The sequence below is a fragment of the Lucilia cuprina genome, chromosome 2 (assembly GCF_022045245.1).
Source record: "Lucilia cuprina isolate Lc7/37 chromosome 2, ASM2204524v1, whole genome shotgun sequence".
NCBI classification, from domain to species: Eukaryota; Metazoa; Arthropoda; class Insecta; order Diptera; family Calliphoridae; genus Lucilia; species Lucilia cuprina.
This window is the reverse complement of record NC_060950.1, coordinates 68,314,934-68,330,586: the sequence shown is the minus strand read 5'-3', so window position 1 is coordinate 68,330,586 and position 15,653 is coordinate 68,314,934. Positions and strand designations below refer to the sequence as shown.

At 30.2% G+C, this 15,653-nt stretch overlaps 2 protein-coding genes across 2 annotated transcripts; one reads left to right on the top strand and one right to left on the bottom strand.

Annotated features, from left to right (window-relative positions):
* Nucleotides 1-3,710: 3,710 nt before the first annotated feature.
* On the bottom strand, nucleotides 3,711-5,905 carry LOC111687287 (tubulin gamma-1 chain). The gene is made up of 4 exons (XM_023449717.2): nucleotides 5,640-5,905; nucleotides 5,338-5,540; nucleotides 4,689-5,279; nucleotides 3,711-4,529 (listed from the first exon to the last, which is right to left on the bottom strand). The coding sequence occupies exons 1-4, from the start codon at nucleotides 5,686-5,688 to the stop codon at nucleotides 4,005-4,007; spliced, it is 1,368 nt and encodes a 455-aa protein (XP_023305485.1). The 5' UTR covers nucleotides 5,689-5,905; the 3' UTR covers nucleotides 3,711-4,004.
* A 2,830-nt stretch (nucleotides 5,906-8,735) lies between these two features.
* Nucleotides 8,736-10,360, top strand: LOC111687289. Its single transcript, XM_023449719.2, has 3 exons — nucleotides 8,736-9,220; nucleotides 9,344-9,510; nucleotides 9,584-10,360. The coding sequence occupies exons 1-3, from the start codon at nucleotides 8,923-8,925 to the stop codon at nucleotides 10,178-10,180; spliced, it is 1,062 nt and encodes a 353-aa protein (XP_023305487.2). The 5' UTR covers nucleotides 8,736-8,922; the 3' UTR covers nucleotides 10,181-10,360.
* Nucleotides 10,361-15,653: the final 5,293 nt, after the last annotated feature.

Genomic DNA, 15,653 nt, shown 5'->3' with positions numbered 1-15,653 from the left:
TCACACTGAGAAACTTTTTTCGGGAAACTTTTGATTTTTGTGTGTGAGAGAAAGAGAAAGAAATATCAATCAACTCTTTCTCTCATACACAAAAACAAACGACCTGGTTCACACTGAGAAACTTTTTTCGGGAAACTTTTGATTTTTGTGTGTGAGAGAAAGAGAAAGAAATATCAATCATCTCTTTCTCTCACACCCAAAATCAAACGATTTCCGGTGTGACCCAGTTCTAAGTTGTTGTTTATGTGGCAGAGAGTCGAATCGAAATGCAGAATACCAAAGTTGCCAAACGGAGAAAATTTCGATTCGATTCGAATTGAAATGCAGAAAAGGGGCCAGTGTCAAATGTAAACTTGAGTAAGAAAGATTAAGAAACTTTTTATAAGTAAAGAAGGGTAACTAAAAGAACTGCTGGGTTACTTACTAGTAGATCTTTTGGTTAACCTTTGTTAATTTTTAGCAAGTTTCTATTTAAGCTTACAAGTTTTTCATAAATTTTTTTTTTTAAATTTTCTTTTACGAAATTACTATTTAACCCCCTCTTAATGAACTTTGCTAAAACAAAAAGAAAATTTAATAAAAACAAACTTCTTTTCACCTTGAACAAACCATTATTTTATCATCTTTTTGAAACTTAGCCAACTTATCATATAAATTCATTACATAATCTTAAGATTTAACTTTCTTTTCTTTTTTGTAAATTATAACGATACTTTTATTCTAGTGTGTTTATTTTTTGTACAGTCATAAATTGTAAGAGGAAAAACAAAAAAAAACAAACAAGTGTTTTATAAATTAGCATTAAAACATAATAAAAGTATAAAAAATTAAAAATAACTTGTAATAAAAACTATAACTACATTTTTAATTTCAAAATAAAACAAAATATAAATACAAAAAACAAAAAAAAAATAAATAAAATATATAAAATAAAAAAAGTGGAAAAATATAAATAAAAGAAATACTTTATTCGCGAAATATAAAATACAAAAAAAAGCTTGTGTTTTTTTTTTGCTAAAAAACTAAAATGGATCCAGCAGTTCGACAAAGAGTCAAGGCATACGAAAAAGACAGTAATTTCCACTAATAGTTAACCACCTGGATGATCGTAATTCGTATGTTTTGGGTCATTCATCTCGAATGTACGCTTTGTAATCGAAAATTAAAACAGTCGTCACTTTAGTATCCTCTTTGTAAGCGGGAGCGGAGACAGTCGTCTCTTTACTGTCCTCAAGTAACCTAGGGATTATACTCTTAATAGTTGTTTTTTGTTGTACTTCCGAAAGTAGTTATTTTACCCATCTTTTGGAGAAATGATTATTACTTTATGCCACCATCTGATTTACTCAAATTTATATTTTTCGGGTCAATCGTCACATTATTGCCCCATAGTATTCTAGAGAGTAGACACTTGAAATTTTTAAATTTTATTTCCATTAATATCTTACCACCTGGCTGACTTCAATTCGTATGTTTTTGGTCTTTCGTCACAAATAAACTCTTTGTAAACGAGAAAGAAGACTGTCGTCACTTTAGTGTCCCCTTTGTAAGCGAGAGCGGAGGCAATCGTCTCTTTGTAGGGTATAGAGTGACGATTGACTTCCTCGTAGGACAAGCCCATGTTAAAATGGTTGATCACCTGGGTAGTCAGGTGGCTAGGGTCCACCACAAGTGCTAGGTTAAGTGGTCAGTTCGGAACGGTCCCTTCGAACTGCTGGGCACTGATTTAAACCTATAGTGTATGTGTATTAACTTAGCGTTAGCAGAATTTTCTTACCCTATCACGCGTGCTATGAAATGGCAATCTTGAGCTCCTCTGCTTTATAGTTTGTAGTGATTTTATTAGTATAATACTTTTAGTTTTGAATTGAATTCTGTTTTCTGCTGCTTTACTAACACAAATTAAGGCCCCTATTTTGCATTTCGATTCGACTCTCCCCCACATAAACAACAACTTACAGAAACGTAGGTACGATCGTAACGCAGAATACACACATTCGTAAAGCATTGAAACGAAATCGAGTCATACTCGGTCAAAGATTGTCAACCCAGCGACAGCTGTATCAACCGAAAATTTTTTCCACAGGAAAGAACTATTGGACACAGTCGAACTGTTACAACAACAGCCTACCTATTACAACAACAACTAATAGAATAATCCAAAACAACTGTGGAGGATTAATTTTAATTTAACCCCTACTCCCAGTCGTATTTCAGGTCTGAGTTGGGGAACAACAGGCTTGTGTTTGTTACCAAGCTTTCGATAGAATTGCGTCTCACTCGCACCAATTGAGTGTATTACTCTGTATAAATGTTTCCAAGTTATGCGTTGTTTGAATTAATTGTGTGCTTTTGTTTAACTCACCTCGTTTGAGGTTATGTTTGATTAAATTGGTGGAGACTAAATAATACTTTTGATTAAATAATTGTTCGGGACTCCAACTTTATATAAAGGTTATAAAAATCCCCAATCCTGCACCTTAAGATTGGCCCTTAAAGATTAACCGTAAATTGTTATTATAATGACGGAGCATTAAATTAAAATGCTAAATTTCGATTCGAATTGAAAAGCATAATAGGGGTGATATCCTAGCCTATAGTATAGTCTATAATCTAGTTTATAGTTTAGTCTGTAGTCCAGACTATAGTCTAAAGTCTAGTCTAGTTTAATGTCTATTATATAGTCTAGTTTATAATATAGTTTTTAGTCTAGTCTAGTTTATAATCTAGTTTATAATCTAGTTTTTAATCTAGTATATAGTCTAGTTTATAGTGTAGTCTATAACCTAGTCTATTGACGGATCTTCGAATTAAAATTCTGAATACGAGTTTTTTAACCGGCTAAAATTTCGATTCGAATTGAAATGTCTATAACCTATAAAGTCTAGTCTGTAGTTCAGGCTATAGTCTAGTCTTGCATCTCGTTTATAGTAAATTCTATTGTCTAGTATATAATCGAGTTTTTAGTCTGGTTTATAATCTATAGTCTATAGCCTATTCAATAGTCTAGTCTATTGTCTAGTCAATTGCCTAGTCTAGAATCTAATCTATAATCTGGTCTTTAGTTAAGTCTATTGTCCAGTCTAGAGTCTAGTGTATAACCTAGTTTATAGTGTAGTCTCATTCTACTCTAGTGCCTATATATAGTATAGACTATTGTCTAGCCTGTAGTCTAGTCTAATGTGTAGTGTATAACCTAAATTAGTCCATAGTGTAGTCCACAGCCTAGTCTATAGTTATATCAATGATATAGTGTAAAGTGTAGACTATAATTAAGTCTATAGTAGCTATTGCCTACAGTTTAGTATATGGTAAAGTCTATAGTCTTAAGTCAAGAATAGTCTATGGTCCTTATTCCTAAACATTCTTCAAAGGTTTTTAAAACAACTTTTGTATGAAAATTTGTTTTAAAAAACTTTAATAACTGGTTATGCTTTAGATTCTAAAAACTAATAGTCTATGGTTTTATTATATTTTCTAGTCTATGGCCAAGTCTAATTATAGTCTAATCTATGTTATGGGGTTGTATTGTCATTTATACTGTCTTTACTAAGAACATTGAAAAATTCTAAAATACTGTTAAAAACTTTAGAGTTTGATCTTCATGATCATAATCATTCAAACTAATAAATTGTCCACATGAATAGTGAGAAAACATGAACACTATAAATGCAATTCAAACCAAATTTATATAAATAAATCCACTCACATAAAATTTTTAAAAGAAATTTTATTTCATGTTAAAAGTTAGTGTCTTTAGATTTGTAATAATTTAAACAAATACAAAAGTGTGCAAAGCTCACTAAAACAACAATGAACAAATGATTAAATACATGTAAAAAAATAACGTACACAAAAATTCGTACAAATACGAAAAAAAATTGATTTTAAATATGGCAATTAAAAAAAAACTTATATTAAATTTAGTCACTGGTGAAACAAACAAACGAACAAAATTAAACATTAATATCATTTCAATATCACTGCCTCTCTATTTCTACAAATTATTCCTCATGACCTTTTTTCGCCGACCACTGTAAATAATTGGGCTGTGTAGCTGCTTCATATTCCTGTACTAAACAGTCTACTACATCACGTGAATCATCCAATTCGGATAGATCATCTTTGAAAATATCCTCACGACGAAATTGATCCAAAAAGGCACCACGTTTTTTCAATTTATCATATTGACTAAGGGCCCTTTCGAAAAGAGAACAAATACTGGTATGATTGGCCAACATTAGACCCGAAACACGATGACTACTCTGTACGTAGGGAGAGGAACGTGAGAGTGCCACTTGTATGCTGGTCGGTCCCCAGGGTATAAATTGTGCCAACTTACGTTCACGTATACGTTGTAATGATTTGTGTACTTGTGTGGGATCTACTTCACCCTGGATTATATTCAATATAGAGATATAGCAATGATGATTGGTCTTGTCGGGACCTGTGGAGACCATCATGTTTTTCGGTTGCAGCAAACGTCGCATAACATCGAGTACCGTAGTTTTACGTACATTAACGGTTTGCTAAAATAAGGAATAGAAATTATTTCATAAATAGATTTCTTAGAACATTTTTGTAAAGGAAAAGTTTATTTCAAAGATGACTCTAGTTTGGTTCCTTTCCAGCTCTATTCTGTGTTTTTTATAGTTCAGTTCTACTTCTTCTTTCTACTTTCTACTTACATCATTATCCGTAGTTAATGGTGTATAACCAGTCATCAAAAAATGCAGCTGAGGAGTTGGTATTAACGGTGCAGTTAAACCAATCAAATTATTATTCATATAAGAAGGATAACGTAATGTGGTAGTGCTAACAGACATTATAGTCGACACCAATGTATTGATTTGTGAAAAACTAGGATTTTGTATGTGTAAACGATCGGTAGCAATACGATTTAAGGCTGTATTATCCAAAACAACCACACAATCAGCACAACTGGTCAATCTGCGTAAAGTCAACATTGAATTATAAGGTTGCACTACAACATCACTAATCTCATCTTGATTGGGAAAAACGCTGTAGGTTTGTATAAGCTTTTTAGGAAAACGATCAGACAAACGTTCCATAATATAAGAGCCCATGCCTGAACCAGTACCACCGGCTATAGAATGGCATAGAACAAATCCCTCCAAGGAATCACTGCCATCTGCCTCACGATCAATAATGTCAAAAATTTCCTCTTGTAATTTTTCACCTTGACTATAGCCGGAAGCCCAATTGTTGCCGGCACCACCACCATGTTTAGACAAGTAAACATTTTCGGGATTATATAACTAATTATGAAAAGGATATATAACAAAATTCCTAACATGAATAAAGAAACAAACAAACCTTGGCATAGGGTGAACTCATAATGGTGTGTATAACTCGCGGCTCCAAATCCAAAAGTACGGCACGTGGTATATAGTGATCATCGTCAGCCTGATAAAAGAATACATCCTTGCGATCTACTCCATCTGTAGCAAAATCCTCTAACACTCCACTAGGTGAAATGCCATGCTCCAGACACAAACGTTTCCAAAATTCAAAACCAACTAAGTTGTAAATAGAAGTTGTTTATAAATTCCTAATTCCATTCAAAATACCGCACCCTTTCGAAATTTATGAATGAAAATCAACACAAGAAAACTTACTCTGATTACCGCACTGTCCTAGCTGTAAAGTTATTATTTCGCTTGGCATCTTGGTAAGTTTCCTTTATTTTCGGAAAATTTTGCAATTTGTTATACTATCAGGAAAACAATTATTTATTTATTATATATTAAAACAATATAAAATTTAAAAACAAACGACAAATGTTTTCTAATTAATGCAAACAATTCTTGTGCCAATTGATGTTGTTTTTGTTGTATGGGTATTGTTTTTTGCGGTTTGTTTTAATTTTATTCGCCTCAAAAGTTTGTTTTGAATATTTTTATGCAATGCTAATCATGCAAAGTACATTGGAAAATATAAGAACAAGCATTTGTTTGTTATACGAAGAGTGTAAATTAAAAACAGAGTTGGTTTTTGTATGACGGGAACGTTATATTTGAATAAAAAATAATACTGTTTTTCTTTTGAAAACGCTTTTCCTGAAAAATTTTCAGTACTTGTGTAAAACAAACAATCAAACAACATTACTTACTTAATTCTTTCCCACGACAATTGGATTTTAGCTTCGGAACGACCCGATTCTCAATCGGCCAAAGATTGTCAAGAACATCCAGTTACAGCCAACCTGTTACAACAACAACTTACTTAATTCCTTACTTACCTATGGCTTTTCTACAGCAAAAGTTCCTTTCCTAAGGAGGACAATTTTTCTAACGAAAAAGTTATCTTCTTAAGGGAAATTACAGGTGTTTTTATGTAACTGTGGTTTGGTTTATGAAAATTCCGAAATAAATGCATTTCCGATGGCAATGAACGAAAATAATAGTTTATGCTTTAGTTTTTTCTAACATATATTCATAAAAATTCCAAAATGTAACGTTTTTTTTGTCATTTCATATAGAGTACACTGTAAAGTAGTACACTATACAACACTAGAAAATGTTACAAACTTTTCTTTCAGTGCAAAGAATGCAAAAACCAAAACTGAAGGCAAGAAAATTTTACGCTCTGCCGATGTCGGATTTAAGGTAGGGTTCTATAGCTGAAACGAAAAGTCGACTTTTCGACTTTTTGCATTTTATGAAAAGTCGACTTTTCGACTTTCGACATTTAGGTAAAAGTCGATTTTTCGACTTTTCGACTTTTTTCATTTAATTAAAAGTCGATTTTTCGACTTTTTTCATTTAATTAAAAGTCGATTTTTCGACCTTTTTCATTTAATTAAAAGTCGATTTTTTGACTTTTCGACTTTTTTCGATTTTTTCCGACTTTTCGACTTTTTCCGACTATTTTCGACTTTTTCCGACTTTTCGACTTTTTCCATCTTTCGACTATTTTCGACTTTTTCCATCTTTCGACTATATTCGACTTTTCGACTTTTTTCGACTATTTTCGACTTTTTCCGACTTTTCGACTTTTTTCGACTTTCAACTATATTCGACTTTTCGACTTTTTTCGACTATTTTCGACTTTTTCCGACTTTTTTCCGACTTTTAGACTTTTTTCGACTATTTTCGACTTTTTCCGACTTTTTCCGACTTTTTTCGACTTTTTCCGACTTTTAGACTTTTTCTGACATTTTTCGACTTTTCCGACTTTTTTTCGACTTTCCGACTTTTCGACTTTTTTCGACTTTCCGACTTTTTGACTTTTTTTGATTTTTATTTACAAAGTCGACTTTTTGCATAGACGATAGTCGAGTTATCGACTTTTTTGGAACAAAATAGTCGACTTCGACTTTTTTCGACAAAAAGTCGATTGTTCGATTATTCAAAAGTCGACTTATAGAACCCTAATTTGACGTAATCTTTTGTTTCTATCATTTTCAAAGCTAATTATGGCCAGTGGTTGTGGTTCATTCAATTTATAAACAAGCTATCATTTTAGGGTGAATGCTAATGTCAACTCGTACTAGGCAGTGTACACTTAATAAGGTAGCCTCGTCGCTACAACAAATACAACAATACAAAAACAACAGGCGATTTGTTATTGTAGAATAATCCCATCTGTCAAAAAAAGCTGTGTGTGTAGAATGAAAAAGCAACAAATAAACACAATAAAAATATGAGTTTTTAGCAATTATTTAAATTTTTAACTATTAATATTAATATATTATATTAATTAAACGTGGAATGTCTGAAAATCATAACTATATCTATTGGGAAGACCAATTTTCCGAATTAAAGGTGTTTTTTGTGAAAAGTGATTGGTCGTGTTAAAAATAGTTGAAATTGATTTTGAACGTATGCCGGAGCTAAAGATTTTCTTTTTTTATCAAGAGAGAAGGATAACAAAGCCATTTAATCACGATTGACCTAGAAAACTCCTTTAAAACCATAATTTTCTTCACTTTTTAAAATTTTTACACCTTTTGCGATTTTTTTTCTATGTAAACAAACAGGAATTTTGACAGATAAGATTGTAAAAGCTGATGATCAGCTGTGCGGACGAGGCTACCTTATTAAGTGTACACTGGTACTAGGTTGTTTTATTTTAACAGCTGATTAGATTTGGTAGACAAAATTACTACCAGAACGTCAAATTCCATGTTTATGAAAATATTTTCTTTCTTTAGTGCAGTGTACACTTAATAAGGTAGCCTCGTCCGCACAGCTGATCATCAGCTTTTACAATCTTATCTGTCAAAATTCCTGTTTGTTTACATAGAAAAAAAATCGCAAAAGGTGTAAAAATTTTAAAAAGTGAAGAAAATTATGGTTTTAAAGGAGTTTTCTAGGTCAATCGTGATTAAATGGCTTTGTTATCCTTCTCTCTTGATAAAAAAAGAAAATCTTTAGCTCCGGCATACGTTCAAAATCAATTTCAACTATTTTTAACACGACCAATCACTTTTCACAAAAAACACCTTTAATTCGGAAAATTGGTCTTCCCAATAGATATAGTTATGATTTTCAGACATTCCACGTTTAATTAATATAATATATTAATATTAATAGTTAAAAATTTAAATAATTGCTAAAAACTCATATTTTTATTGTGTTTATTTGTTGCTTTTTCATTCTACACACACAGCTTTTTTTGACAGATGGGATTATTCTACAATAACAAATCGCCTGTTGTTTTTGTATTGTTGTATTTGTTGTAGCGACGAGGCTACCTTATTAAGTGTACACTGCTTTAGTGTTTGCATTTAACAACTAAGATTATTTTTATAAGATTCATTTTGGATGAATGCATTTCATTAATTTGTGAAATTCCCTGCTCTTTCGTTTTATTGAAAAAAAAAAAAAATTGTGAAGTTTGTTGTTGTTTAACAAACATCAAACTAATATACACACACATCACTTACTAATTCCTCCAATGTCTGAAGCAGGTGATATTAAAACGTTTGTCGTTTTGGATTTGGAAACTAATGGACTGCCATCGGAACAATTTAATACTTGTGCCATCACAGAACTATCTGTTTATGCCTTTTCGGTAAAATGTCTGACCGATAAAGATACTGTAAATGCCAAGGAGGTGCTAAAAGATCTTACGCCCGAGGACGGTGTTAAGGGTTTTGAGCTGCAACCACCAGAACTGCCACGCGTCCTAAATAAGTTAACATTGATGATAAATCCAATGCGTATGATTAATCCAATAGCTGAACGTACGACAGGCAAGTTAAGAATTGTATTTTTCATCTTTCTTGTTTCGGTTGAGTTTGCGTTTAGAGTTTTTTAAGCTTAAGTTTTCTAGTTTAAGATTAACCAATGTATATTTTATTTTTAAATTAACTCAGGCCTTAGTAATGATATGCTTGAGCATGAGTCACCCTTTGATTTACGTACGGCTGAATGTTTTAATCTCTTTCTGGAACGTCTAGAAAAACCCATTTGCATGGTGGCCCACAATGGTTGGACATTTGATTATCCTGTTATTCGTTATGTTTACGACAAAATTAATAAGGTAAATACCTACAATTACAATTTCCTTATTATTTCCAAACGAAATCATCTATTTTATTGTGTGTTCCGTGCAGTCCCTACCAGCTTCAATATTTTGTGTGGATTCTTTTAAAGCTTTTCGGGAACTAGATGAAAAGCATGACAAAATTAAGGAAACTATTCTATCCATACTTGAGACTGAGCCCAAGGAAATAGTAGACAACGAAGCAATATCCAACACGGAATTAGAAGTTCTTAATGGCATAACAAGTGATCCGCTGGAAGAGAATTCCCAAATTAATTGGCAACGTGATAATGAAACCACTCCTCAAAGGAAAAAAAAGACTGAAAAACGTACTTATAATAACTCTACAGAAGATAGAAATGCAATAGATACTCTGCAAGACTATGGCTCTCCTGCCAAAAAACGTTCCGTTTCACTATGTGTAAGACGCTCATTATTTGCCGATAATTTTACGCCAAAAACAAAATATCCTCCCAAAGGTGTTTACCGATTGGGCAATATTTATAGGCGTTGTTTTAATAAGGAACCCATTAATCTACATCGTGCCGAATCGGATGTTGAAATATTAACAAAATTAATTTTACATTATGGTTTAGATTTTCTAGCTTATGCCGAGGAACGTAAGCAATTATTTAACAAGGTGCCCAAGTTAGGTTCTTCAAATTAATGTTAGTATCTGGGACATTATGGCATTCGATTATGTGTGTTCGCATAAAATGTTTTTTTATAAGAATAATTTTAAATTTATATGTAAATAAGTATTTTAGTTGAACCTTTTTTTTATTACAAAAGTTATGTAAATTTTATTATGTAAAGAACAGCATTTTTAAAATATAAATATTTAAAACAAAATAAACTTGTTTTATAAAAAAGAATTTGTAATTTTGTGAAGTTAAAGTCGATTTTAAATTGTTAACCATAAAATCGCTTTTTTTTTCTTCAAAAGAAAAGTGATTACAAATCAATGACAATTTTCTATTAAAACGCACATTGTCGAAGTTTTTAAGAAGAAATTTTTTATGAACATGTGGAGACTCTTTAAACTTGCAAGCGTTTGAACGATATTACAGAACAGAACTAGAACAGAACTAGAACAGAACTAGAACAGAACTAGAACAGAACTAGAACAGAACTAGAACAGAACTAGAACAGAACTAGAACAGAACTAGAACAGAACTAGAGCAGAACTAGAACAGAACTAGAACAGAACTAGAACAGAACTAGAACAGAACTAGAACAGAACTAGAACTAGAACAGAACTAGAACAGAACTAGAACAGAACTAGAACAGAACTAGAACAGAAATAGAACAGAACTAGAACAGAACTAGAACAGAACTAGAACAGAACTAGAACAGAAATAGAACAGAAATAGAACAGAAATAGAACAGAACTAGAACAGAACTAGAACAGAACTAGAACAGAACAGAACTAGAACAGAACTAGAACAGAACTAGAACAGAACTAGAACAGAACTAGAACAGAACTAGAACAGAACTAGAACAGAACTAGAACAGAACTAGAACAGAACTAGAACAGAACTAGAACAGAACTAGAACAGAACTAGAACAGAACTAGAACAGAACTAGAACAGAACTAGAACAGAACTAGAACAGAACTAGAACAGAACTAGAACAGAACTAGAACAGAACTAGAACAGAACTACAACAGAACTACAACAGAACTAGAACAGAACTAGAACAGAACTAGAACAGAACTAGAACAGAACTAGAACAGAACTAGAACAGAACTAGAACAGAACTAGAACAGAACTAGAACAGAACTAGAACAGAACTAGAACAGAACTAGAACAGAACTAGAACAGAACTAGAACAGAACTAGAACAGAACTAGAACAGAACTAGAACAGAACTAGAACAGAACTAGAACAAAACAAGAACAGAACTAGAACAGAACTAGAACAGAACTAGAACAGAACTAGAACAGAACTAGAACAGAACTAGAACAGAACTAGAACAGAACTAGAACAGAACTAGAACAGAACTAGAACAGAACTAGAACAGAACTAGAACAGAACTAGAACAGAACTAGATCAGAACTAGGACAGAACAAGAACAAAACTAAAACAGAACTGCAATAAAAAACTCTTTTTTTATATATTTTTCAAAATATTTTCATTTTTTATTTAATTTTTTCATTCAATTCATTCATAAATTAGTTTAGTTTCAGTTTTTTTGTTATAATTTTTTTAATTATACTATGAAATTATTTATACTTAAATTTTAAATTATTTTTTCTTATTTTCATTTCTTTATCTTTTTAGTTTTATTTATTTTTTATTTATTATTAATTTAATATATAATAATTAAATTCGTCAATGTGACGAAATTGTTTTAAATGTCTGTTAATAACATTTTGTATATTTATATCCACAACAGACTTATTTTTTTTTAATTTTTATTTTATTATTATATTTTTTATTAAATTGTTTAATTATTTTACATGAAAAGGAAATCGAGAAGACATACGAATTAGATCTAATACATGTGTGTTTATGTGTGAATGTTTGACAGAGAGTACATATGTATGTAACGAAATGTTTTCCAACTTAAAAAAGGAATGAATAAGAGGGCTGAATGTACATAAATGTGAAATGAAATTTAATTGTTATTTCTTTTTGAAGGACGGGTTAAAAAGGGGGGAATTGTTTAATGTTTTTTTGTGGTTGTTTTTATTGTGTTATCAATTTTGCTTTAAATTTATTAACATTTAGGTGTTTTTTTTCAATTGTTATTAATTTGTTTTTAACTACATTTTGTTACTGTTATTTATTTTCTATCTTTTTTTGTATAATTAATAGTTTGTCATGCAAAAAAAAAAATACAATAAAACAATTCCTTTTTCTTTTTGGTTTTTAGTTTAAATAACTATTATTTGTTTAATAATTTTTATATATATTTTACATAATTATGTTTGTCTGGTTTCTTTTGTAGTAACAATTGTTTTTAAAGTTTTTTTTCTCCTTTCGGTTTTTTTAATTTTTTTTGTATTGTTTTTACATTTTTTTTTAATTTTTAATTGTAATTTAATGATGTGTTTTTTTTAATAAAGTTTTTGTTTTTCAAAATGTATCCTAATTGTTTAATAATTGTAGTAGAAAGCTTAAAAATAGAGTAGCTTTAAAATTATATATAAATTATATCAAAAGAGTTTTATAGCAAAGTTATTTTTTTTTTTACAAAAGTTTCTTATGTTGAAGGAAAAAGTGTTTTTATCAATTTTTGTATTAAAGGTTTCCTTTTAAATTCGTATATATATTTCTTTTAAATAAAAACATTAAATTAAAGTAAAAAAAGATTAATTTTATGCAGCAGTTAATTAAGTTTCGACAATTTGTCATATAAGACATAACAAATTAATAAGTGTAATGGACTAGAACTGAACTAGAACCGAACTAGAACTGAACTAGAACTGAACTAGAACTGAACTAGAACTGAACTAGAACTGAACTAGAACTGAACTAGAACTGAACTAGAACTGAACTAGAACTGAACTAGAACTGAACTAGAACTGAACTAGAACTGAACTAGAACTGAACTAGAACTGAACTAGAACTGAACTAGAACTGAACTAGAACTGAACTAGAACTGAACTAGAACTGAACTAGAACTGAACTAGAACTGAACTAGAACTGAACTAGAACTGAACTAGAACTGAACTAGAACTGAACTAGAACTGAACTAGAACTGAACTAGAACTGAACTAGAACTGAACTAGAACTGAACTAGAACTGAACTAGACTGAACTAGAACTGAACTAGAACTGAACTAGAACTGAACTAGAACTGAACTAGAACTGAACTAGAACTGAACTAGAACTGAACTAGAACTGAACTAGAACTGAACTAGAACTGAACTAGAACTGAACTAGAACTGAACTAGAACTGAACTAGAACTGAACTAGAACTGAACTAGAACTGAACTAGAACTGAACTAGAACTGAACTAGAACTGAACTAGAACTGAACTAGAACTGAACTAGAACTGAACTAGAACTGAACTAGAACTGAACTAGAACTGAACTAGAACTGAACTAGAACTGAACTAGAACTGAACTAGAACTGAACTAGAACTGAACTTGAACTAGAACTGAACTAGAACTGAACTAGAACTGAACTAGAACTGAACTAGAACTGAACTAGAACTGAACTAGAACTGAACTAGAACTGAACTAGAACTGAACTAGAACTGAACTAGAACTGAACTAGAACTGAACTAGAACTGAACTAGAACTGAACTAGAACTGAACTAGAACTGAACTAGAACTGAACTAGAACTGAACTAGAACTGAACTAGAACTGACTAGAACTGAACTAGAACTGAACTAGAACTGAACTAGAACTGAACTAGAACTGAACTAGAATTGAACTAGAACTGAACTAGAACTGAACTAGAACTGTACTAGAACTGTACTAGAACTGTACTAGAACTGTACTAGAACTGAACTAGAACTGAACTAGAATTGAACTAGAACTGAACTAGAACTGAACTAGAATTGAACTAGAACTGAACTAGAACTGAACTAGAACTGAACTACAACTGAAGTAGAATTAAACTAAAACTTAGCTAGAACTCACTTTGACTTCAAACTAAAAACTTAATCCAAACTGAGTGATATCTCAATAACCTATCGATCAAAGATGGCAAAGATGTTATTGGCAATTTTGCTAAAATAAACTGATAAACATATATTAAAAATTAAATTATTAATAATAGTTAAACAACCTTTTTGTTTCCTAAAATACTCAAGTATGTATAAATGTAAAAAAGTATTGGTCTAGTATTTGAAATAATAGTAGAGGAAAAAGTCTAAGTGGAAATACCTGCAAAAGTTTAAGAGTATAAAATGGAAGTGGTAAATTAATGTCAAGACAAGAACGTATATATTAAACATATACGTTATTTGATTTATATTTTTTAATTGTTTTTCATAAAAACAAACTAATTATTTTATTTTCTAAAAAGAACAAAATTAAAAACCTTTAAAGGCCATCTACATATAGATGATAAATATTTATAATTTTTTTTTTAATTTAATAAGTTCTTTATTTTAATAAAAAACGAAGAGTCAAATAATACTTATTAACCTCTAGTCTAACTACACCGTGAAAAATATTTTGTTATTGAAAAGTGAAAAAAGTGTTTAGTTTTTGTTTTAAATTTTCCTCATTTTTCTGTTTTAAGCCATAGAGTAAAGTTTAAAATTGTTTTCTTTTTGGTTTTTTTTAATTTTAATTTTAAATTTTCGTTAAAGTAATTTGTGGTTTACGTTTCTTTTACTTTTTAATAATAACTACTTAATAAATAATTATTAATAATTATATATTTTTTATATTTTTTGTGTTTGCTAAAATTCGATCTTATTTTTGCAAAAAAAAACTTTTTTTCTTTAGTTTCATAAAATTACAAGTATGGAAGAAGTATATAATTTATTTCAATTTTACAATAGTTTTTTTTAGTATTTTTATTATTTAAATCCATGCTTTTGGTTTGTTATTTTCAAAATCAAACAAAATTTTTAACGGCAGTGTTTTCATTTTTTTTTAATTTAATCCTTTTTTATGTAAGAGGTAGGTTTTTTATTTATTTTTTTCTCTGGTTTTATTAAAAAAAATATAATTTATTTTTTTACAAGGGGATTATTCATCTTAAAAAATTTATAATAAATATTTTGTTTGTTGTTATGATTTTAACATTTATACACATTAGGTGGGATTTAATAGTTGGGTAGTTTTTATATTTTTATTAAACTGTTGTAGTAGTTGAGTTTAAATGAAAAGAAATTACAATATTAACGAATTATAAAAAGGGATACTTGACTGTAACTAAAGAAATAACAATAATAATATTATGAAATATCACATTTTTTATATTTAATATTAATTTACTGTAAATTAATATAATTAAGAACGATGAATTTAAATTTTGAAAATGAAATTAGAAATGTAAATGAATAGAACTAAAACAGAACTAGAATAGAACTAGTATAGAACTAAAACAGAACTAGAACAGAACTAGAACAGAACTAGAACAGAACTAGCACAGAACTAGAACAGAACTAGAACAGAACTAGAACAGAACTTGAACAGAACTAGAACAGAACTAGAACAGAACTAGAACAGAA